Below are 25,898 nucleotides of genomic sequence, written 5' to 3' on the forward strand. Positions count from 1 at the left end.
TAGCATGCCACAGAGCAATTTCAAATCAGCAATACTGTAAAGAAAGAGACAGTCGTATAGTGGCAATGTCACTAGACAATTAATCCAGAATCCCAGACTGTTGTAATGGGGATATCAGTCCAAACGGATAGCGAAGGTAAAATTCCATTTTTAAAAATCTGGAATAAATAAAGACTGAACTAATAATGATAAATATATAGGCAGAGGGGCCGGTGTTGGACTGGGGTGGAGAAAGTTAAAAGTCATACACACCAGGTTATAGTCCAACAGGTTTATTTGGAAGCACGAGCAGTAGCTACCTGTTGAAGGAGCAGCACTCCGAAAGTATGCACTTCTAAACAAACCTGTTGGATTATAAATTGGCGTTGTATGATTTTTAACAATATCTTTATAATCATTGTCAATTATTGTGAAAACGCATCTAGGTCACCACTTGGTTCATACTCTTCCATGGTGTAAATCTGTCATTCTTACTTGTTCTGACCTACAGCCATGTGGTTGATCTTTAATTGCCGATTTGAAATGGCATAACAAGCAAATAGATTCGAGGGCATGTTCGGATAATCCTCAATTTCATTTTCCTACCCTTTCACTATCACCCTTGATTTCATAATAATTAAAAGTTTATCTCAGTCTTGAATATTCCTAACGACTCAACCTTGACTGTGCCATTCATAATTCCTCAGATTCTGAAACTGTCCATGTTCAAATACAAATGGACCTGCACAATATCCCATTTCTGTGCTGACAACTGGCAGGCAATATTTGTACCATACAAATGCCAGTAGTTATGGCACAGTGGTTAGCACTGCTGCCTCACAGCGCCTGAGACCCGGGTTCAATTCCCGCCTCAGGCGACTGACTGTGTGGAGTTTGCACGTTCTCCCCGTGTCTGCGTGGGTTTCCTCCGGGTGCTCCGGTTTCCTCCCACAGTCCAAAAGATGTGCAGGGTCAGGTGAATTGGCCATCCTAAATTGCCCGTAGTGTTAGGTAAGGGGTAAATGTAGGGGAATGGGTGGGTTTCGCTTCGGCGGGTCGGTGTGGACTTGTTGGGCCGAAGGGCCTGTTTCCACACTGTAATGTAATCTAAAAAAAACTTAACCATCACCTTTTGATATTCAATTATATTAACATCTCCTATTCTCAACATCTTGGGGATTACCATGGACCAGAAGGCGAACTGGAGTAGCCACATTAAAACAAAGTACAAGAGCAGATTAGACACTAGGAATACCGTAGTGAGTAATTCAGATCCTGACTCCACCAAATCATCTCTATCATCTACAAGGCACAGTTCAGGAGCGTGATGGAATATTCTCTTCTTTCCTTGATGAGTACAACTCCAGGAATGGGATCTGGAAACCCTCCCAGGTAAGGCAGGCTGCTTGTTTAGCAAAATATCCACAAACAACCACTCTCTCCACCACTGTTGCTCGGTACGAACAGTGTCCACTATCTGCAGGATGCTAGCACAAATTAACCAAGGCTCTTTGACAGCACCTTCCACCCCACGCCGACCACCAATAATAGAGAAAAAGGCTGTAGACGTTGCTGAAATAAATAGCGACAAGCAACAACTTCTTATCAATAGTAGGTGTATGCGAGTCTGGATTGCACCTTTGGGGGAATAAAAAAGCTGGTTCAGGCGTGATGCAATAGCATAAGCCAAAATGGTTCCTAAGGTAGTATGATTAAATTGTAAGACCTAGTTTCATTTACTTCACTAAAAAATCGTGATCTAATTGTGTTATTTAAAGAATTTGAAGGAGAAACACGCCAGCTGCAACAAATATATCCTTTGCGGCAGCCAACACAACAGTAAAGTCGACCAAAAACCATTCAAGGATGATTTCTTCAAGCATTTAGTTGCTCAAAAAACGCCGATATTATGTAGCTGTCTCCCTATAAAAGCTATTTAGAATGGTGTGAACTGAAAATAAATTCGATATATTTTGTTGCCTAATGTTGATAAGGGACAAGCATGTAGAATTGTTGGCTGTAGTTGCATTGAAGATCTGTCTTATTGTAGGAATCTTGGGGCATGCTGGAAAGGCTGCATTATCTACTTCAACTTATCTATTCATTTGTGTGACAGGATCAATGTAGAAGACGTACAGAGGATCCTCTTACAATGCTGGGACTTTCCAAAGTTGAAGTTTATAGACCGGTGATACATAGGATGGTTGAATGAATACAAAGACTTGTTCATCATTGTTACATGTATCGAATGTGTGGCAAGAGACAATGACAGATATGAATCTTACTACAATGCCCATGGTGTTATTTTTTATATAATACAGGCGAGAAACTGGAGAAATGAATCTAACTCGCATAAAGGTATTGTTGACACGATTTTGGCAATTTGCTTATTGAATGTATTGGATATTGCATCAGCGTCTTTAACTGATCCCTGAATTTACTTTGAGTAACTGCATAAATAAATGTATTTGTGCAGCAACTCAACAGCTGAAGCATATTTGCACTTTCTGTGAGAATAAACCTGGGGTCACTGAAACCTTGGACTTTATAATCATTTGTAATTCGCTCATATAAGAACTGTACGACATATGTCAATGACAAAAGAATGAAGGTGCCTGAGATGGTGAAGAGTAAGACAATGGACTTCCTCCTGCTATCCATTTCTGGATCATTGTAACTCTCTTCGTTGTTATGCACCCGGAGTCTTCTACGGGCTCTACTGGTCACTAGAATGTATCTTACGGTCAGTGCATTCAGGAAAATAATCAGTAGGAATGGGAGGCATGGCGTTAAAAGATGATCAATCCAATCAAAAGCTGTCCAGGCAGGAGACGTATAGCGGATATTTTTGATCCTGCAGTACCAAGGCACATTGTCAATTGTGTAGATGGGTTCATGTATAAAATACCATGGGATATTAGCTAAACATCCCAGTGTACATGCAAATCCTATGACGATGGCTGCTGTTTCCTTGGTGCAATATTTTGTTTTCAGCTTCTGGCAACAAATAGCCACAAACCTATCGAAGGTGAAAGTGACGGTCAACCAGACAGAACTGACTTTGGCTGCATAAATTAATGCAATGTTGACGCTGCATATCGGAGTGATGGAAAGGAAACTACCTGGAAAATAAATACCAGGAATTCTGTTCAATATCACAGCAGTGATAATGACCAGCAGATCTGTCACTGCCATGGACGCTAGATATCGAGTAACACACCTGGATAGACCACATCTTCCTCGTGTCAGGATCAATATCGTCACTAAATTAACTGTAAAAGAGAGGGGAAACGGCATTCAGTTGCAAGTACACATGGCAATGTGCTGTAAATTCAGCAGTTGTTTGAAGCAAAGAAAACCGATATAATCATTCAAGACAAAGGTAAGTTGAACAGAAATCCTTAGATGAGTGAAATACAATGTAAAAATCAGAAAGCACCAAAGTCCATTGAAAGTTTTAAAGATTCAGAGATGAAGTGATGAATAAAACATATAAACAGCAAAAACATCAGAATTGAAGAGATTACATGCATCTGATTCTAAGATCAAATGCAACAAATTATAAGATAACAAAAGAACAAAAAAGGCCATTCTGCCCGTCGAGGCTATTTTACCATGCAATAAAAATATGACTGATATGTGGTGCAACTCCATATACTTGTCCTTGTCCCATATCCCTTCGTACTTTTGCTAAACAAAAATAAATCCCACGTTTCAAATTAGCAAGTGACCCAGCATCCACTGCTGTGTCTGGCAGAGCGTTTCAAACATCTACTAAACTTTGTGTATAGAAGTACTTTCTAATATATTTCTGAAACCGTTTGGCCCCAATGCTCAGATTATGCTGTACAGCTTGAGAACTGTCAAATCGTGGAAATAGTTTCTCATTAACTACACCGCCTGTTCCTGTTGATATCTTGAACAATTTATTCATCACACTAAATTGTATAGAAAACACGCCTAATTCGTATAATCTCCCTTCCTTACGTACTACCCTGAAGTCATAATATCAACCTTGTAAACCGCGATTATACTCCTCTCAAAGCGAATGCATTCTTTCTGAGATGTGGTGCCCAGATTTGCTGAAGGTACTCCATGTGACCTCTAACCAAGGTTTTGTATAACTGCAACATCTGTTGTCTTGCACTCTAGTCCACCAGATATAAGGATCAGCATTCATTTAGCTTTCTTGCTTATTTTCTGCACATGTTTAGATAATTTCTAAGATCTATGCAGTTATACGCCAAAATCTCTTTGGACTTCCATTGCATTCAACTTCCTGCTATATGGAAAGTGCCCTGATCTCTAATTTTGTGGTCCAAAATTGATAACCTTATATTTATGTTCAACTATTATAACTTTGCCAGTCCACGTAGTCTGAAGAAGGGCTTATGCCCGAAACGTCGATTCTCCTGTTCCATGGATGCTGCCTGACCTGCTGCGCTTTTCCAGCAACACATTTTCAGTCCACGTAGTCTATCAATATACCTTATTATCTTATGTTACAATCTACACTGTCTACAATGCCATCAAACGTTGGGTCAACAGCAAATTTGGATTATTGACTTTCCATTCCATTTTCCAAGTTGTTAATGAAAAAACCGAATAATTGAGACCTGGCCAATTTAAGCAACTGCACATTATTGTGTATTTCTATCGCCTACCACTGAATTGATTTCCCAGGCACGTCCACAATTTGCCCTCAATTAGTGAGTTAACAGTCTCTTGTGTGGGACTTTATTAACTGCCTTCTGGACGCACCATAACAAAAATCCATGGATATTTCCTGCCCAATACCTTGGTCACCTCTTCAAAAGATTTATTGAAGTTTGTCACGCATGATGACTGGAATGCTTGCTGGCTTTCTTTTATTAACCAAAAAGTTTCTAGGTGTCCATTCATCTCCTCTTTGATTATAGAGTCTTACAATTTCTCCAGCACTGATATCTGCCAACTCGCCTGTAATTCCCTGGTTTTCTTTAATCATTTTACCCAATAGCAGGTTTTCCCAGTTTTCTGTGGACAGTTTCTGACTCATCTTCTTAAAATCGGCCTTACTTAAACCTGTAATTCTTGTAGCTACGTTTGTGAGACTGATTCAATGCAGGTCTCAATGAATGCAAAGGGGTGCAAGAGTGAATTGCCCAATTCACCTCTTATTTTGGCATTGATGCATTCTGACTGAATTATCAGTTTATGTTTCATGGGGGAACTACAAGCCTCTTCATTCAGTTTCCCATCAATGGTCCCTAAAGTTCGTCGAGTAAGATCTAAAAGACCGAATGTACACTCGTACAACAGATAATTCTTAGAATGAGAAGGCCAAATTTTGCCACGGGAACTGTAATCATTCAAATGAAGTAGAAGTGTGAGTCAAAGAGCATTCAAGATTACCAAGAAATAGATGCATGGCGTCACAATTCTGACTAGGAATGGTTAACATGCAGATTAGAATTGCAGGCATCCCAGCATTCAAATGTGTGCACTGGCTCAAGAAGGCAGATCAATTTTATCTGCTGGGCAATTAGAAATGGGCAATAAGTTTTGGCCAGGAAAGCATTCTGTCGTCCCATAAACGAATGCATATAAAAATAATTTCTGGATTAGTGGTGCTGGAAGAGCACAGCAGTTCAGGCAGCATCGGAGGAGCACTAAAATCGACGTTTCGGGAAAAAAGCCCTTCATCAGGAATACTGTATTCCTGATGAAGGGCTTTTGCCCGAAACGTCGATTTTACTGCTCCTCGGATGCTGCCTGAACTGCTGTGCTCTTCCAGCACCACTAATCCAGAATCTGGTTTCCAGCATCTGCAGTCATTGTTTTTACCGAGCATTATAAAAATAAAATTGAATTATGATTGGATGATTGACCAAAACTGAGCAGGCTGTTCTTTGGGGACAGAATGAGCTGAAATTTAAAGGGAGAACCAATGGCTAGACTGAATGTTTAATTCTGCAAACGAGGCTGCAGACAAGAGTGAAAATTGAAAACATCAAGGAGGTGCATTGTTTTCAGGATCTGAAAGTTATGCAACGAAGGGAGTTTGCGGTGGAGAACCTGAGAGATTCTTTACTGGTAAGGGTTGCGAGACAAACTGAAGAGATGTAATCAGAACTCGGATCCAATCGTCCGGAAAATGGAAGTCAATGTTTCGTTTTAATTACCAAGTATGATCAATTAGGCTTTGAGATAAAACTTAACTTCAGTCTGTTCAGTTCTTAAACCCAATCGCATTTCATTGCTTACTTCCATTGACCGGCTGTGAACTTAAAAAAAATCACCAAAATAATTGGGGATCAAATCATTTGATAAGTTCAGCGAAGAATGACCCAGTTTTGGAATGATGCCAGCTCATTGAATTCCTTCCAAAATCCAGTAGTGAATCAATAACATGGGAAAAGAACAAGTGCATTCAGGTCGTACAGTTATTACTATTGATTGATGTTATTTTTCCCTTCTACCATTCGCAAAGCAAGGTTATGTTCAATTCGAAGAGAGCAATGAACAACACCTTCTTTCGACTTCATCTGTTCAAATTATCTGAAGCCTTGTCATTCACCTGGTGAAATGCTGAGCAGAATTTTTGAATTTTCTATGGTAGTAGCCCGGCAAGAGTTCTCTGTTTCTTTCAGGGAGCTAACACCATTAAATATATTCAAATGAGATCGAGACATGGAGTCTGCAACACCATTTGGTTAACTCATGACTGACGTGCATTCCACCAGTATTCGCCTGTTTTAATCCCATCAAGTCTTTAGCTATCGAGATGCTTTCAAAGCGTATCCATGATTTTAGTCAACCTCTTCTAAGGCGGGGGGTGGTGGCAACGATTCCAAATTTTACTGAACCACTGTTTGAAGCATTGCTTCTTGACAATATCTCAAATTTAAGTCTAATTTTACGATCTGTCTCTTTTCTCTGGACTCCCTCAATACAGGGCAAAACAAATCCTTGGATGAAGCCTCGATTATTTAATAACGTAAACGCTTCTCAATCTTCAGTCAGAGCTACATAAAACTCATTATGCAATCCTTGTGAGGATTGGGAACTCAGTTCTGAATACCGAGATTGGACCATCGTCTAACCAGAACACTGAATTTATATTCCTATTTTTTTAAAAAAACTGCTTAATTCAAGTAAATCATATATAATTTCCAAGGGTACTTTACCTGGGACAGCAATAACTGCAAGTGACGTGTAGTAAATGGCATAGATGAGACCTCTGGGTGGTGAATGCATTTTTTCCGAGGTGTTTGTGATGTATGTTGAGGATTCACATTTGCTCTGTTTGACTTTCAAAGGAACTATTATTATAGTTGACTTTTAACCCCCAGAGGTTTAATTAAAAGTTTTCACCATTGATTTTAGTTACAATACTTAGGAGATAATATATCAGGGGACTTTGTCACCTATATTGGATGGAATGACTAACCTAACAGTTCGTGTTAAATCATCAGCACTCAGTCAACCAACTTGGTCATATACCACCTAGTTCACAAGTAACAGCAGGTCTTGTATTCTTTTTGTACTGTTTTTAATCACGTGCAATAATAAGTACGTTCTCTCTCTGCGCTTGCTGTCAGGTCGGGATCGCTTAGCTCAGTTGCCTGGGTGGCTAGCTTGCAAAACAGAGTAATATGAACAGCGAGGAGAAAGTGAGGACTGCAGGTACTGGAGTACCAGAGTTGAAAAATATGGTGCTGGAAAAACACAGAAGGCCAGGCAGCATCCGAGGAGCAGGAGAATCGATGCTTCGGGCATAAGCCCTTCTTCAGGAACTTTCCTGCGCCTCGGATGCTGCCTGGCCCGCTGTGTTTTTCCAGCACCACATTTTTCAACCCCTAATGTGAACAGCGGGCGGTTGAGGATCATGCAGCAGGAACACAATTTCAGCCTGGGCATGGTCCTCCAGGGTCACGCTGAGAGTGACAAATGCCGCTGTGCTGTCTTATTTCTCTTCACTGACAGCAAAGTCCCCGTGAAAATCATTCGTTACGTGGGTAAGAAAATTATCCTCTCCACCACAGTTCAGATCCCATGGACAGGTAAGAGACACTCTAACCACTACCGCTTGACATTCAACAGTATTATCACCACTGAATCCCTCGCCGTCAACGTCCTTGAGTTTGACCAGAAACAGGAACTGAATTCACCGCTTAAATACAACGGCTACAAGAGCAGGTCAGATACAAGGGATACTGCGGTGAGTAGCTCATCTCCTGACATCCCAAGGTCTGTTCACCAGCTACTAGGCACAAATCAGGAGTGTGAGTGAATACTCCCCACTTGCCCGGATGGGTGCAGCTCCAACAACACTCAAAAACGTGACACCATTCAGGACAAACCTTTCCACTTGATTGGCACCACATCTACAAGCATTCAATCCGTCCACCACCAGTGCTCAGTAGCAGCAGTTTGTACTATCTACAAGATGCACTGCAGAAATTCACCAAGGATCCTGAGACAGCACCTTCCAAACCAACGACATTTCCATCTAGAAGGTCAACGGCAGCGGGTACTTGGAAACACCACCACCTGCAAGTTCCCTTCCAAGCCACTCACCACTCTGACTTGGAAACATACCACCATTCCTTCACAATCGTTATGTCAAAATCCTGGAATTCCCTCCCTACTGGCATTGTGGCTCATAGTCCACAGCAAGTGGACTGCAGTGATTCAAGAAAGCAGCTCAGCACCACCTTCTCAATGGCAAATGGGGAAGATCTATCAATGCTCGAGCTGGACTTCAAATGATAAAAGTACTACTGGAGTTGAATAATAGTGAAAAACGGAGTAGTAGTAATAGTAAAGAAGGGATGTATAAATAGAGGGCAAATAATACTGAGGAAGGGATGCGAAATGATAGGTGCAATCGTAGTTTGGAAGGAATGTGTAAATGTAGGAATAATAATCTTGAGGAAGGGATGTGTGAATGGAACAATAATAATACTGGGGAAGAAATGAGTAACTGGAGTTGCAATAATGCTTAGGTATTGATATGTAACTGGTGGAATAATAATACTGAGGAAAGAATGCATAAATGGAGAAGTAATAATACTGAGAAAATGTATAAATGGAGAACAATTAATACTGAGGAAAAGAGGTGCGAATGGAAGCCTAATAATATTGATGAATGGATATGTAAATACAGGCGTACTAGTACAGTGGAAGGCGTATGTAAATGAAGAGTTTTTATGGTGAAAAAAGGAATGTGCAATTGGAGGAATATTTGAATTGAAGAAGGGATGTGTAAATACAGAAATAGTTCTAAGGAAACAATATGTGAATGGAGGAGAAATATTGTTGAGGAAGCGATGTGCAAATACATGTGAAATAATACTAAAGAAGAGATGTGTATCTGTAGGAATATTAATAACGAGAAAGAGATGTGTTATTTGAGGAGCAATAATACAGAGAAAGGGCTATGTAAATGGAGGATAATTAATATCGAAAGGATGTATAAATGGAAAAGAAACAGTACTGAGAAACAGTTGTGGAAATGGAGACGTAATAATACCCTTGGATAAGATTTGTGTATGGAGGTGCAATAATACTGAGGGATGGATGTGTAAATTCAAGTGAAATAATACAGATAAAGAGATGTATAAACAGATAATTCTGAGAAAGTGATCTGTAAACGGAGGAGCACTAATTATGAGGAAGTGAGGCGACTGTAAATCTAGGAGAAATAATACAGAGGAAGGGATGTTTAAAAAATCAAGGAATGTTTAAATGTAGGAAAAATGATAATTGAGAGGAGGAGTTTTAAGCAGTAAGAGGCTGTGTAAATGCAGAAATGATGACTGAGTAGGGAATGATTAGGAAATGAGGGGATTTGTACATGGACGAGAAATGATGACTGAGCAGGGAATGTTCTGGAAGTAAAGTCGCTGAAAATGGGGGAGAAATTATGTTGGTCCATCAAATGTTCCGGAAATTAAGGATTTGTAAATACGGATTAAATGATGTTTGGGCTGGGTGGTATTCAAAGTAGCATTGACTCACAGACATTCAACTTATTGAGCCTGTGAATGTTCTTTGGAAAATGTTTCCTATTGATTGGCCCTCCCTTGCTCTTTCCATAGAACCTCAGCCAAGTCTTTCAGCCCTGCAGACAGTGCCTGAATTCCCTGTGAAATGCGATTGTAATTGCTCACTATGACACAACGGTTTTTCTCATTAGCATTCACCTTGAGTTGTTGCTTTTTATATATCTGCAATCAAAATAGCTTCTCATTTTCTGTTCTGCTCAGAAACTTTGTTCCACTGCCGTGCCATCTGAAATGAAAAATATCCACAGTAACTGGAGAAGGTATGAGATAAACGTATGTTTGCACAGCAAGTATTCTGAATTTTAAATGTGCCAGTAGAGAGAAGAGAGGAAGCGTATTTAGTTGTGTCTTTCATAAAGTAATTGGAGAGCGACTGAATAGAAGAAGAATTGTCAGACTTGGGAAAAGGTCAATGTAGGATTAGACGAGTTGCTGACTCGGAAAATTGACGCAGATTTAATGGTTCAAGCAGCCACATTCTGGGTTGAAATCATACTAGCAAGTTCTGGGGAGAGACGATTCACCCGCTGTATAGGTAGGAAGGGAGTCATGGTGCTTGGCAGACTGCAGTCACGCCAACCTTCTCATTTTGAGCTGTTCAGCTGCACATGCTTCGGAAACCCCTCCAGATCATCATTCACTCTCACTGTATACCAGCGACTTAACACTGGGCAGATACCATTCAACTGCCACAACTGAGGGGAGGATTCAGTCGGTCATCCCTACTGCTGACATACCAGCGAATTCACACTGAGGAGAATCCATTTTGTTGCACTTGCTACGGGAAGAGCTCGAGATATTCAGGCAATGTTATTTCATACTGGCGTGTTCACATTGTGGAGAAGTCTTTCAACTGTTCTGAGTGTAAGAGAGATTCACTCTGTTATCCACCCAGTTGGAATACCAGAGAATTCCCACCGTATAGAGAGTATTTGCCTACTCCGAGTTTGGGAAGAGATTCATGCGTTCAGCTGACATGGTGGCAAACCAGCGGGATCACACCGAGGAGGGGCCATTCATCTACTCTGTATAATTGGGCTGGCGTTTAATAATCTTGCCAGAGATACAGTGCCATTTTCAAAACATCTGTTTATGATCTTTCTCCACAATTCATGAACTTTAATCAAAACTTTAATTTCCAACAAAATCATGAACTTTCCATGACTTCCAAATCGTCCTTTGTTAAGAACTCTACGATTCACTTACTGAATGGTTCCACTGATTAGCATTTCTAATCAAAAGTTACCGATTATTCTTATTGGCCTGGACATTCCATCCTCTCTCTGATGCAGAAATCCCCTCAGCACAACAATGGAGATATGTGCAATGCACATAATGAGCGTTAGTAGCCAGTGTTTATTAAACTTAATGGATCTTAATAAATGTATTGAATCTTATGCAAATAATTTATTTTTCTGTCATATTTTCAGAAATAAAAACTTCCATTGCTACTTTCCGGTTCTCAGTCACAAGCCAGGTCAATTATCTTTTCCCAATATATGTATAAATCTGAAACAACTGAATCGCATACGTGAAATCAATTTAAAGGTTAAAGCAGGGTCTTCAGAGGATACCACAGCGATTTTGAAATGATGCAGATTGGCTTCAGTTCAACCCCCACCTTCTGGTTCACACCAGTTAACTGTTCAGTGGAGCCATCAGCGACTGAGACCAACAAGTTCTCTGCGTGATCCATCTATCTGTTTGTCCTCGGCAGTGGTATACCATTAGCGAGTTTTGAGAAGATTTGTAGCTCAGGTTGAGGTTCTGGATGTAGGCTTGCTCGCTGAGCTGGAAGATTCATTTCCAGACATTTCATCACCCTACTTGGTAACGTATTCAGTGGACCTCCGGTGGAAACACTGTTCATGAGTCCTGCTTTCTATTTATATGCTTGGGTTTATTTGGGTTGATGAAAAAGAACATGAAATGACATCACCACAGGAAATGACATCACCAACCTAAACATATAAATAAAATGCAGGACTCATGAACAGTGCTTCGCCCGGAGGCCCACTGAAGATGTTACCTAGTTGGATGACGAAACGTCTGGAAATTAACCTTGGTATACTATTCTTACCCTTCACGGGCTGCATACTTTTCCTGTCTGTTTAGCTCATGTATTGCATTTTAGCTGTTATATCTCAATAATTACTTGAAATAGGTTAGAATTCAGCTCTGAATTTTGGGTAGTGTGTGTCTCCCTGATCGATACCATATTATTGGTGCTAGGAGTGATCGAAATTATCACCATGAAAATTTAGATTTTTAGGTAAACATGTGTAGAAAGATATCCAATGATGTGTGAGGTATTCTGATGCAATGAGGGGAGTGAATGCTAGAGCCCCGAGGCAGACATTAGTTGAGAATTAACTAAATACTTGGCAAACTTTGCATTTTGTTTTCTCTGCATGGAGGCAGTCACTTGAACTGCAAGAAAGAGGTATTGCATTAAATATAAAGATTGACGAGTTGGCTGGGTCAGCATTTATTGCCGACCCCTGGTGGCCTTCTTGAACTTCTGCAGTGCATGCATTATCATTGCAACTATATGATGTCAGGGAAGGAATTCCCAGGAATTTGACTCAAGAACCATAAGATGTAGAGCAAAAGTAGGCCATTCAGCCTATCATATCAAAAGTGCGTTCATGTCTATTCTGAAAATCCTTAACTCCGTTTTCCATATCTTTTCCATGTGAACCTTGATTCCCTACTGAATCTCAATGGCAGCTTTGTACATACTTAATGATCCAGATTTGACAGCGGTTCTACACATACCCTACGCTTGGAAGGAAGATATTCTCCTTCATGTACGAATAAACGTGCAACAATGAGATATGACTTCTGGTCCAAACAGTCTGAACAGATGAAAGAGTGTTTCTGTATCCTGCCTATCAAGCCACCTAAGAATCTTGTATGTTTCAATAAGTTTACATCATTTTCTCCTAAATTCCATTCCGTACATGCTCAACCTGCAGAAATTCTCCTCATGACTGTCCTTCCATAATCATTATACACCTTGTGAATCTTCCCTAGAATGCCTGAACATAATTACACCTTTCCTGAGATAAGGAGCCCAAAGCTCTTTGCAGTTTTACACCTATGGTCATAGAAACATAGAACCGTAGTAATTGAAGCCAGAGTAGGCTGTTCAGCCTTTCAAATTTGTTTTTTCAATATGATCATGGTTAAACATGCAGCTCAGGATCTGTACCTTTTTCAATACTTAGCTTCACCTGATTTCTGTAGAACAGAATTCCACAGGCTTACCATTGGTCCTGTTAGAATTTTATAGTTTTCTATGACCTACCCCTCATTTTAAAACAGATGCCAGCCAGTATTGTGTTACTGTATTTCAATTGGCCATCCCCATTGCCACAGACGTTGGACGCTACTTTTTGTGACTCACACATGTGATCTCCAAGCCCTCTCTCCTGCAGCTTTCTTCTGTCTTTCTCCATTTATATCGTATTCAGACACTCTATTCCACTTGTATTTCCTCACATTTTCACATATTGTATTTTATTTGTCCGACTTTTGCGTATTAATTCAATTTTGTGTATCGTCCTGTGACCATGCTGTCACTTTGAAATTGTTATTTTATCCTTGCAGTTGTTCAAGAGAGGTCGTAAAAGTAGAGGTGATGAAGAGTCTAGTTCTTCCAGTTCAGGTTTATTCTAGTTTGTTTCTGCTGTAACAGTCACAAAATGTGTGTTTCCAGGGGAATTGCAAGCGTCAGTAAATGATTCCTCTGACTTTGTTCCGAAGACTCTCTCTGGAAGTTGTTCCTTCTTGCCTGTAAGAATCTGTGCTTGAATTCACGTTTTTGCCAAAAGTGTGTTTATGGGATGTTACAGTATTGGAACAATTAATTAGTCATTGTTAATGTATCAGGTTGGTTAAATTTTTGAACAGGTATGTTATTGTCAATTACACTTCTTTTTGCTCATATTTCAACTTGAGTGTATACATGCATTTTGTTTTGCTGAAAGCTGAGTGATAAAGCCAATTGCACGAAACCTGGAACACCCACTTCACACCTGTCTTTAAAATAAAAAAAAAGTTTGAGTCTGGCCTAACTTCGTAAATATTGTGAGGTGGTCTGATCTGGTCCATAACAGATTGGGCGCCCAAATCGTGATTTATTCTGTAATTCCAATACGGGTTTCAGTTGTTGAAATCAAAGCCAGCGGCTGGTAGGTGTTAGTGTCTTTTGCTCCGGGTGTTGAATTCCGTTGCTGCAAACAGTGCTTCGTGTAGTAATGGGTGTTTCAGTCACGATGGGTTTTCTGGTGTGTTGGAAGAAGTGATTTTGGGGGTTTTAGGAAAAGTGAAACTCTTGGAATTGGCAAGCAAGTTGGAGTTGCGGTTGCCTTTTTCTGTGAGAAAGGGTGAGGTAATTACAGCATAAGCTCGATATTTAAATTTCAGAAATGACTGGAATTTCGGAATCTTCGGAAAGGACTGGAATTCAATTGTAGATGAAATGTGCCAAGTAACTGAAAATGTTTGAATTACGGTTAAAAGAAGAGGAATGGGAAAAGGAAAGAATCATTCTGGCAGAACAAAAAGGAAAGGAAGACCCTAACCGAGAATGGGCAAAAGAGAAATAAGAAAGGGAAAAAAAGAGAGAGGAAAGGTAGAAGAGAGAGAGTTTGAATTCCAGAAGTTGTTACTTCGATAGGTAACGCGACATAAAAGGAGCAAGTTGAAGGTATAAGATAGGCTTCGTGAGGAGTATAGCAAACCCATCGTAGCAAAGGGCCGTGTAGGGATCTGTTTGCATGTATCCATGCATGCCTAAATGTGATGAGAAGAATGTAGAAGCTGCATTAAACTCATTTGAGAAAGTCACTACACAAATGAGGCAGCCAGGCACCATGAGGTTCCATTCAAAGACAATAGGTAGAGCGAGTGAGGTTTTTGCATCACAAGTGGAAGAGGAATCTGTGCAGCAAGAGGAGGTGAAGAAAACCATCTCAAGTGCATATGAGTTTATGCCAGAAGCCTACAGACAACGTATCAGGGATCGAAGGAGGGACCCTGGTCAAACATATATCGAATTTGAAAAGGTCAAACAAAATAATTTTGATCGGTGGGGAGGGACATTCAAATAGAGCAAACATCTTAGAGAGATGATTATTTTCGAGGAGTTCAAAAATTCACCTCTTAAGGTAATGACAACTCATGTGGAAGAGCAGAGAGTTAAACTAGCAAGATGAGGAGCTGAAATGGTTGATGGTTATGATTGGTTCTTGAACAAAGGATTAGCTTCAAAAATCAGTTTCAATCCGAGAGGGATAGAAATTGAGGAAAAGAGAAATCCTCAGGAGGTAAGAGAAAGGTAGGTCTCATTGAAGGTAATAAAGATAACTTACCGCAGGGTAAAAGGGAAACTCATGTAGGAGGAAGAGAAGTTAAAATGCTCAGGTGTTTCGCTTCGATAAATTAGGCCACATGAAATCACAATGTTGGTGGTTTAGAAAAATCTTTGGGAAGATGGATATAGACAAAATGGATAAGCCATTGAATTTTGTTAAATTTGTAAAAAGAAAAACACAGTGGATGTTAAAAATCTGCACCGAATGTGCATTCTGTTCGGAGATTGGTTGAGAAGGAAATGCCAGATCTTCTTAAACCATTTGTTTGCGAACGTGAAGTTTACTCACATAGGCCAGGAGCAGCTGTCAAAGAAGTATTAAGAGATATGGGATCATGTTAAGCTTTGATTTCGAGAGATGGGGAGATATGTAACTCAGAAGGACTCGTGCCAAAAAAGTCTTAGTACAAAGAACACATGGTGAGACAAGAAGTGCTCCATAATGTAAAATGAGGTTGAAGTGTCCAGTGAAAAATAGAGAAGTGAAGGTATGAGTACTGGAAGAGCTCTAATCTCCAAGAATACAATTTTCCCTTGGCAACGAAATAGCTAGATCACAGGTAGAAGTGCTGCCTGTTTTGTTTGAAATACCAATGGAAAATCAGGCAACTGAGGTATTACGGGAAGTATATCCCGGGATTTTGCCTGACTGTGTGATAACAAAGTCACAAACTCAACAGTTGAAACAGGAGGAGAAATCAAAAAATACAGATGAAAAAGCTAAAGTAGAATTATCAGAAAAATGTTTGTACGAATGGTTGAACGGAAACAACAATAGGTGGAGGACAAACTGGATGATTTTAGCTCAGAGAAATTTACTGAGTTTCAACAGAAAAATGAAAAACTGAAGCAATTATATCAACAAGTGCAAACAGAAGAAGAATCTGAGCATTTTCCCGAATGTTCCGATCTTAAAAATGATGCCTTGATGAGTACATGGATACTACCACATTTTCAGATGGATGAGAAATGGGGAGAAGTTCGTCATGTTGTGTCACCAGGGGGTTATAGAAAGGACGAATTGCGGTAGCACATGAATTACCAGTAGGAGGTCAACTAGGGTAAGAAAAACTCAAGCTACAAAAGAAAAACATTTTTACTTGCCAGGTTTGCATAAGGATATAGTTGAATTTTGCTAGTCATGTCATATATATCAGGTAAAAGAAAAACCTCAAACAGCAATAAAAGCACGACATTTCCTATCCATTCCTGCATTTGAGGAACCTTTTGCAAGGGTCTTAGTTTATTGTGTAGGACAGCTACCTAAAACAAAAAGTGGGAATCAATGTTTGTTAAAAATAATGGATGTGTCCACTGGATATCCAGAGGCCATTGCATTACGCAATATCACAGCTGAAAGGATTGTCGAAGAGTGGCTCAAATATTTCCCTAGATACTAACTACTCACAGAGATATAATCGAATTAATAATAGCAAAATTATTCAGGGAAGTTATGGATAGCTTCGGAATAAAACAATTCACATCAACTATGTACCATCCAGAATCGCAAGGAGCGTTATAAAGGTGGCATTAAAACATTAAAGAACACCTGGCAATTTGGACAAAGGAATTATGTTTATACTATTTGCCATTATGGATGCACCAAATGAACTGACCAAATTCAGTCTCTTTGAATTAGGTTTTGGCTATAAGATGAGAGAGGACTGAAATTAATTAAGTGAAGCGGTGAGATGCGTCAGAATTCAGAAATCCCCATATTTGGAACATGTGTCAAATTTTAGAGAATGATTAAGTAGAACGGGCAGTTAGCTAGACAGCATTTAAAAAATTACAGCATATTTTGAAACAGGAAGCAGACAAAAAATCAAAAACTTGCAATTTTGCTAACGTAGGTGAAGTGACAGCGTTACTACCAGAGATAGGAAACCTTTAAAAACAAAGGTTATAGACCTTATCAAATAGAACAGAGATTGAGTGAGTGAACTATTCGATAAGGATTCTAGATAGAAAGAAATCTCACAGACTGTGTCATGTGAATATGCCCAAAGGTATTTTGATAGTTAAGGAAAGGAAAATGAGAATGTGTTAAAAGTTAGAAGACAACGTGAAGAGCCAAGTTCAGAGCATTCTGAATTGGACATTCCTCAAATTCGGTTGAACAAGGAAGAAGTGCTATAGGTATAAGAAATGCTGTTCCAATTAAGCAACATGCTCATCAACTTAACCATCTGAAGTTGGGACAGGGTGAAAAGGAAATTGAACGCATGCTCCAAGACAACATAATCGAAGTGAGCTACAGCGGCTGGTGCTCACCCAACGTAATGGTTCCAAAACCAGATGGTAAACCACGGTTATATGTAGACAATCACAAAGTCAGTACAGTTACTAAGCCTGATTCATACTCGATTTCACGTTTGGAATATTGTATTGAGAAGGTGGAACAAACAACGTCTATTTCTAAATGGAAAAACGTGATGCTGGAAAAGAACAGCTGGTCAGGCAGCACTCGAGGAGCAGGAGAATCATGGTTTGGGCATAAGCCCTTCATCAGGAATGCCCGAAACGTCTATTCTCGTGCTCCTCAGTTGCCGCGTGCCCTATTGTGCTATTCAGCACCATACTTTTCGACTCAGACTCTCCAGCACTCCTGACTTTCTCTGAACTTATCTTTCTCAGTTGGACTTACTCAGGGGATGCTGGCAGGTACCTTTATTTGAAAGGACGAAGACAATTTCGGCTTTCCTGACATCGAATAGACAATACCAATTTAAAATCATGCCATTTAGTATGAAAAATGAGCCAGACAAATTTGAAAGACTAGCCAAGAAAATCATTTCTGGATTATCCAATTGCATGGAATAAATCGACAACTTGGTGATTTTTTAGTCACACGTGGGATGAACATTTGCAGCATTTACCAGAATTATTTGATTGACTTTGGGAGGCAGGCTTGGTGATAAACCTGGCTTTGAGTGAATTCGCCAAAATCAAGTCCCCTTCGTGCGCCATGTTATCAGACATGCACAGATTGCCTCACGGAATGTGAAAACAATAGTTTTGAGGAGTTTCAAATTCAATTGATGAAGAGAACAGTACTATGATTCCTGGGATTGAGTGGGTTTTATCGGAAATTCGGACCAAATTTATCACTGTGGCTGCTCCACTCACTGACTTAATGAAGAATTGCAGAAACACTCAGTGCTGCAATAATGTGAAAAGGCTTTTGAAAGTTGTGTTAACTACTGTACAGTATTAGCCACACCTAATTACACAGAGCCATTCAAGGTGGCTATCAATGCAAGTGGTGTGTGCGTTAATGCTGTATTCTTACAAGTAGACGACGAAAAGAAAGGAATGCCTATCGGATATTTCTCTAGGAAATTGAATATTTATCAATGGAAATATTGCACAATTGAGAAGGAGACTTTAAGCTTGGTGTTGGCGTTAGAACATTTTATAATTTGTATTGTAAGTAATGTATCTGAGGGAATCGTATATTCTGAACAGAAGCCATTAATGCATTTGGAGAATTTTAAGGACTAAATTCCAGGCTATTTAGATGGAGCTTATTGTTACAGCCATTCAATTTGAAAATTATGCACGTGGCAGAACGAGAAAACGTATTTGCCGACGTGTTGTTGAGACTTGGATGAAAAGAAATGGAGGCGTTCGGTGGCAGGAGTAAATGGATTGAAATAAAACGTTTAGTGATTGTTTGTCGCATGCTTAGAGTCAATATAATATATACTGTCGTGTACTAGCAGAAAAAGACTAACGGGCTTAAAATGAAGCCACTTTTATATTGATGGTTCATTTCTTAAGGGGGAGGTGTGACGATGCTGTCACTTTAAAACGTTATTTTGCCCGTGTCATAAAGGCAGAGGTGTTGAAGTTTCTAGTTTAAGAATGGAAAAAGATTGGCCAGTTCTCCCAGTTCAGATTTTTTTCTGATTTGTTTTAGCTGCAGCAGTCACAAGATGCATGATTCCAGGGGAATTTCGAGCTTCAGTGAAGATGTCCTCTGACTTTCTATTGAAGGCTCTTTCTATGAAAGCTCCCCCTCCCCCGCCTGTAAGAACTTGTGATTGAGTTTACATTTTGCCAAGGGGCGGGTTTATGGGATGTTCCTGTAATGGAACAGTTAACTAGTAATAGTTACTGTATCGGCTCGGTTAAGTTTTCAACAGTTAAGTTTTTCTAAATTCCACTTTCTTTTGTTCATGTTTGAACTGTAGTCTTTAAATAAATTTAGCTTCGCTTAAAGCCGAGTGGTTTGACCAGTTGCATCAGACCTGGAACAACCACTTCACATCTGCCTTTAAAATAAGAAGAAAAGGGTCCAGGCTACCTTGTGAAAATATTTTGCGGGAGTGTGGCCTGGTCCATAATAACCCTCCCTGCCTGTCTTCCTGTAAAAACGCGTGATGCGTACCAAATCAAGGATGGCGAGTAGATAAGAGGGGATCTTTTATTCCTGAGATATCTTACTGGTAACATTATTCCAACTCAATTGCGCATTAAACTCTCTGTGTTTTTCTTCTGTCTCATAATCAATTCCACAGATTAATTTACATAGTTATCACCGACATATGCATACATCAATCACTTAATATTAGTGTGCTATGAATCCATACCAGTGTCAAATTATAGTTACAATCTAACTAGAAACCAGGAGGATTGTTTTGGAGCATAGCCAAAATGTGAGATCCAGGTACATAATGCTACACGATGCCATGATATTGATCAAACAATAAATGTTACTATAAAATGTGACATCAGTAATAGTCCAATACATACATATGTGTGTAATACATGTGCAACTTGCATTCTAATACACAGAATCAACTTGAGATAAATAGAGGTAACAGTCAAGCTATTTGAGCGCACCACAGAGTGAAAGAAAGAGGCAGTAGTGTCGTGATAATGGTACTGGACAAATAATCCAGGGTCTTCGATTCATGGACTGGTGATATGTGTCCAAATGGATGGTGAAATTGAAATGCAGTTTTTAAATTTCTGGAATAAAACAACTGGAATAATTATAATAGCCATGTAATCATTGTCAATTACAGTGAAAACGCACCTGGTTCAACATCTGGCTCATACAGTTTCATTGTGGAAATTTATTATTCTTATTTGATCTGGCTTAAAGCATGTGGTTGATCTTGAATTGCCTTCTGAAATGGCTTAGCAGGCCAATAAATTCAAGGGTATCGTCAGATAATGTTTGATCTCATTTCTGTGCCTTTTCAGTGGAACCCATCTTATTGATTAAAAGCTTACCTCGACCACGAATATGCTTAATGATTCAACCTTGACTGCTTTCATTCATAATTCCTCAGATTCTGAAGATTTCCATGCTCAAATACAACAATATCTAGGTTTGGACTGACAACTGACAAGCAATATTTGTACCACATAAATCACAGGCAATTATGGTGTCCAACATAAGAAAGTTTCCATACAACTTTTGACATTCAATTACATCAAAGTGTCCTATTATCAATATCACGGGATTACCATGGAGCAGATGATGAACTGAGTTATGCACATAAAATCTGAGGCAGGGAGAACAGATTAGACGCTCAGAAAACTAATGTGAATAAATCAGTTCCTGACTCCACAAAGCCGCTCCTTCATCTACAAGGCATCAGTCAGGTGCGTGTTGGATCACTTCCCTCGTGTCTGAATGCGTACAACTCCAGCAATTAGAGATTGAAACCATCTTGGTCAAAACAGGCTGCTTGATTGGCATCACATTCACAAACAACCACTCCCTCTACCATTGTTACTCAGTAGCAGCAGTGTGCACTATCTACAGGATGCTCGCAGGAATTGACCATGGTTCTTTGATAGCACCTTCCAGACCCAGGACAACTGTCAAATCGAAAAAATAATGGTAGCAGATATGACCGTAGATTTGACGTCATAAGTAGCCATAAACAACAACCTCTTATTTATAGTAACTGTATTGGAGTCTGGATTGCACCTTTGGAAGTAAAAACACACAGTTATGGGTGCGATGCAGTGAACATGATACTCAAGCTAGAAGGATTAAATTGTGAGAAACCGTTTCATTTACTTCAGAAGCTTAAAGAAAGCTGATCTAATTGTGATGTTTGAAGTTATTAAAGGACAAAAATGGCAGCTACAAAAAATGTGATTTCTTCTTCTGGGGCAGACGAAAGCCAAGTAACACAACAGTAAGGTAGAGGGGAAACCATTCAGCGATGATGTCTTCAAGCATTTCATCCGTCCTTATAAAAGCTATTCAAGTTTGGGTGAATTAAAATTAAGTTGATAGAGTTCGTTGCATAATTTGTTAAAGGATAAGGATGTAAAATGTTTGGATGCCACTTGTGATCTGTCATATTTTAGAAGTCTTAGAACATGTTGGAAGGGCTGAATTGTCTCTTTTAACTTACGTATTTATTTGTTTTACAGGATTAGTGTAATGGATGCACAGAGACTTCTCCTGCAATACTGGGACTTTCCAAAATGATGTTTGTGGAGGAGTGATGCACAGGATTGTTGAAGGAGGACAACCACGTGTCCTTCATTGTTGCATGATTCGATTGTGTTATAAGAGGCAATGACAGATCCAAATATTTACCACAGCGTCCATTGGTTTTTTATTATCATGCAGGCTAAATATTGGAGAAATTACTCTAATTCACATTAACCGATAGTCAGCCGCATCACATTCATTATTTTCGAAATATAACCTCTGGCTCTTCATGTAAGGCAGTGCTATGGATTGAAGTTATTCTTGTCATGACTTTACAAATTTGTATATTGAATGCACGGGATATTTCAATAGAGTCATTAACTGATCCCTGAATTTAGTTTGAGTAACTGCATAAATAAATGTATTTGTGCAACAACTCAACAACTGAAGCATATTTGCACTTTCTATGAGAATAAATTTGGGGTCACTGAAACCTTGGACTTTATAATCATTTGTAAATCGCTCATATAAGAACTGTATGACATATGTCAACCACAAAAGGATGAAGCTGCCTGAGATGGTAAAGAGTAAGACAATGGACTTTCTCCGGCTTTCCATTTCTGGATCATTATGATTCTCTTCGTTGCTTTGGAAACGGAACCTTGTACGGGCTCTACTGGTCACTAGAATGTACCTTACGGTCAGTGCATTAAGCAAAACAATCATTAGGAATGGGAGGCATGGCGTTAAAAGATGATCAATCCAATCAAAAGCTGTCCACGCAGGAGACGTATAACGGATATTTTTAAGTTGGCAGTACCAAGGCACACTGTCCATTGTGTAGATGGGTTCGTGTATAAAGTACCATGGGATATTGACTACAGATCCCAGTGCACAGACCGATCCTATGACGATGGCTGCTGTTTTCTCAGTGCAATATTTTGTTTTCAGCTTCTGGCAACAAATAGCCACAAATCTATCGAAGGTGAAAGTGACTGTCAACCAAACAGAACTGACTCTGGCTGCATAAGTTAATGCAATACTGACACTGCATATTGGAGTGATGGAAAGAAAACTACCTGGAAAATAAATGCCAGGAATTCTGTTCAATATCACAGCAGTGATAATGACCAGCAGATCTGTCACTGCCATGGACATGAGGTATCGAGTAATACACCTGGATAGACCACATCTTCCTCGTGTCAGGATCAATATCGTCACTAAATTAACTGTAAAAGGGAGGGAGAACGAAATTTAGTTACAAATAAACACGGCAGTGTGCTGTAAATTCAGCAGTGATATATTTAGTTTGAAACAATGGAAAGCGATATAGTCATTCAAGACAAAGGTAAGATGGAGAGAAATCCTCAGATGAGTGAAACACAAAGTTTGAATCCGACAGCACCAAAGTACATTGAATATATTTTGAAGATTATTAGTATATATTATTATTAGATTATTAGAATATGTTAGTGAATGCCAATCATGGAATGATGAATACAACAGTTTAATAGCAAACACATCCAGATTGAACAAACAACATGCGATCTAATTCAAAAATCAAGTGCAGCAAGTTAGATGATAAGAGAAAATCAGAACAGACCGTTCAGCCCATCCAGCCTGTTCTACTATTAAATTAAACCATGGCTGATCTGTGGTCCAATTCCATATACATGCCTTTGTCCCATAACCCTTAATGGATCTGTTATTTTTAAAAGATCTCAGAGTTTAAAGTAACAACTTCTCCAGCGTTTACTGCCGTTTTTGGGAGAATATTTCAAACATTTACTGCTCTTTGCTTATAGAAGTGCTTTCTGACATATCTCTTGAACTATCTGCCCCCAATTCTTAAACTATGACTCAAGTTCTACAAATGTCAACCAGTGAAAATAATTTCGCATTGCTTACCCAGTCTTTTCATGTTAACAACTTGAAGAATGTATTCATATCACACTTAAGCTCTTAATTTCTGGAGAAGTCATATAATCTCTCCTCATAACGTACCTCCTGAAGTCCAAATATCATTCCTGTAGAACTACGTTAGTGTCTGCAAGGCTAAAACATTCTTCCTGAGGTTAGTGCCCAGATCTTCTCACAGTACTTCGTGTAAGCTGTAGACTTGATTTGTATAATCTTATAATCATATCCGTGTCCTTGCACTCTAGCTGTCTCGCTATCAAGACATGCATTTCACAAGCTTTCTTGATTATTTTCTGCACATGCTCATGTAATTTGTAAGATCTGTGCAGCTACTCAATCTTCCCTCTCAGATACACAGAACTCACTCCAAAACATGTTCTTAGAATCGCTGAGGCTGTTGCCATTCTGGTGAATCTGTCTGACTCCCACTCCATACACCAAAACTGTCTTCCAAAGCCAATAAAGCCTTGTTGAGATGGGAACTCAGTTTTAAACACAGTGATTGGGCCACAATCTTACCAGAACACTAAATTTTTATCCCGATGAAGAAAAGACTTCCTCATTTCAATAGATAATGATTAATTTTCAACAGTGTTTTACCTGGGACAGCAATAACTGCAAGTGAAGTGTAGTAAATGGCATAGACGAGACCTCTGGGTGGTGAATGCATTTTCTCCTAGATGTATGTTCAGAGTTTATATTTGATTTGCCTGATAATCAAAGGAACATTCTTATAGCTGATGTTTAATCCTCAGAGACAAAATTATAAGCTTTCACAATTGACTTTAATTGCGATCCTTGGGGGGTAATATATCAGATGGTTTTGTCATCCATAGTAGGTGCAATCGGTAAACCATAAGATGACGTTACTTCATCAGCAATATGAATGGCAGTCACTGAACAAACAATTTAATGCAGTCGCTTTTGCTTCCATTACCCAGGTAATGAATGCACTTGGAACTCAAAAAACAAAACAAAGAGGAACGCTATGTTGTCTCACAAAATAAATTTGTCATCTAAAAATTGTTTAACTTATATGTGACTTTACTTGCACCTCTATACATATGACCTGGAACAACACTCATGTGTCCGAGAAAACCAGTGAGGAATAACGCGACAGGGATGGATGAATCAATGGACTATGACCTCGGAAAATAGTGCAGAGTGAATAACAAAACAGAAAACTGCCAGACCAGACGACCCTTCAAATCCTCCATGCTAGCAATTGAGGTCCATTGTCAATTAAGGATGATGTCTCAGATCATATTTCTGCAACTGCTTGATTAATTTTAAGGCAGAAGTGAGGACTGCAGATGCTGGAAACCAGAGTTTAGATTAGAGTGGTGCTGGAAAAGCACAGCACGTCTGGCAGCATCGGAGGAGCAGGAAAATTGACGTTTCACGCAAAAGCTCTTTATCATGAATTCTGATGAATTCATAATCCCAGATCGAAGCGACTTTTTAAGGTCCCAAAAATTCTTCCATCATCAATCTGAGATAATTCCTCTTCTCCTTTGGGACAAAGACACCAAGTAAATGGAAAGGTTGTGTTGTGAACAGTGGCTCTGACGTGCTGATGCTCTCCATGACATCTCATGGCTTCGTTGCAAACATGTACCAGGAAACGAACTGCAAATTACGAGCTTCCCTTGGGAAATTAAATTACTTACTGCCCGCTCCAATCACTTTAAGAAAGCAAAGGCTTTGACGAAACCGTGATCGGGAAATTGCACTGTTTATGTCAAAGCATATCTCGAAGTTATCAATTGTAGCCGATTTGATAGAATTTGGGGTGTATTTGTAAGTTTGTTAGTCTTGGGACAGATGATAAGTGAGCCAACAGGAATAGATAAAATTTCTTCGCTTAAATCTGAGCTGCATTCTTATCTAGCAATATTGGTGCTTGGGTGATAGCACGGTCACGGGGAAGAGAGTGGTGTGAGGGGAAGTAACAAAGTTCAATCTTCATCTGAAGAAAATGTTCTACATGTTTGATGACACTCTGCCTGGGCTAAATAATATAACTTCACGTAAGGTGTAGAAACTCAAAATTGGGCAATCGCTTGGATCGTCAGCAGAAAAAGACAAAGAAAAATCGGAATCGACTGCAAGCTGTAACTTGTAACTTCTTTATCAGCAGTGATGTAATGTTATGAAC

General features: G+C 39.4%; 3 protein-coding genes across 3 annotated transcripts in view; 1 reads left to right on the plus strand and 2 right to left on the minus strand.

Annotated features, from left to right (window-relative positions):
- Positions 1-21,960, plus strand: part of LOC122543480 (uncharacterized) — a 159,058-nt gene extending 137,098 nt beyond the window's left edge. The window contains exon 5 of the transcript XR_015751244.1: positions 21,817-21,960. The gene's annotated coding sequence lies outside the window, so the exon portion shown is untranslated. The remainder of the gene's footprint in view (positions 1-21,816) is intronic.
- LOC148143532 (putative G protein-coupled receptor 139) lies at positions 2,323-7,218 on the minus strand. The gene is made up of 2 exons (XM_087975233.1): positions 7,149-7,218; positions 2,323-3,251 (listed from the first exon to the last, which is right to left on the minus strand). The coding sequence occupies exons 1-2, from the start codon at positions 7,216-7,218 to the stop codon at positions 2,323-2,325; spliced, it is 999 nt and encodes a 332-aa protein (XP_087831359.1).
- A 166-nt stretch (positions 21,961-22,126) lies between the features above and the next one.
- On the minus strand, positions 22,127-24,410 carry LOC148143533 (putative G protein-coupled receptor 139). Its single transcript, XM_087974305.1, has 2 exons — positions 24,341-24,410; positions 22,127-23,049 (listed from the first exon to the last, which is right to left on the minus strand). The coding sequence occupies exons 1-2, from the start codon at positions 24,408-24,410 to the stop codon at positions 22,145-22,147; spliced, it is 975 nt and encodes a 324-aa protein (XP_087830431.1). The 3' UTR covers positions 22,127-22,144.
- Positions 24,411-25,898: the final 1,488 nt, after the last annotated feature.

The sequence above is a fragment of the Chiloscyllium plagiosum genome, unplaced genomic scaffold (genome assembly GCF_037043375.1).
Source record: "Chiloscyllium plagiosum isolate Xiang-an unplaced genomic scaffold, Cpla_swu_hap1 HiC_scaffold_27, whole genome shotgun sequence".
Lineage (NCBI taxonomy): Eukaryota > Metazoa > Chordata > Chondrichthyes > Orectolobiformes > Hemiscylliidae > Chiloscyllium > Chiloscyllium plagiosum.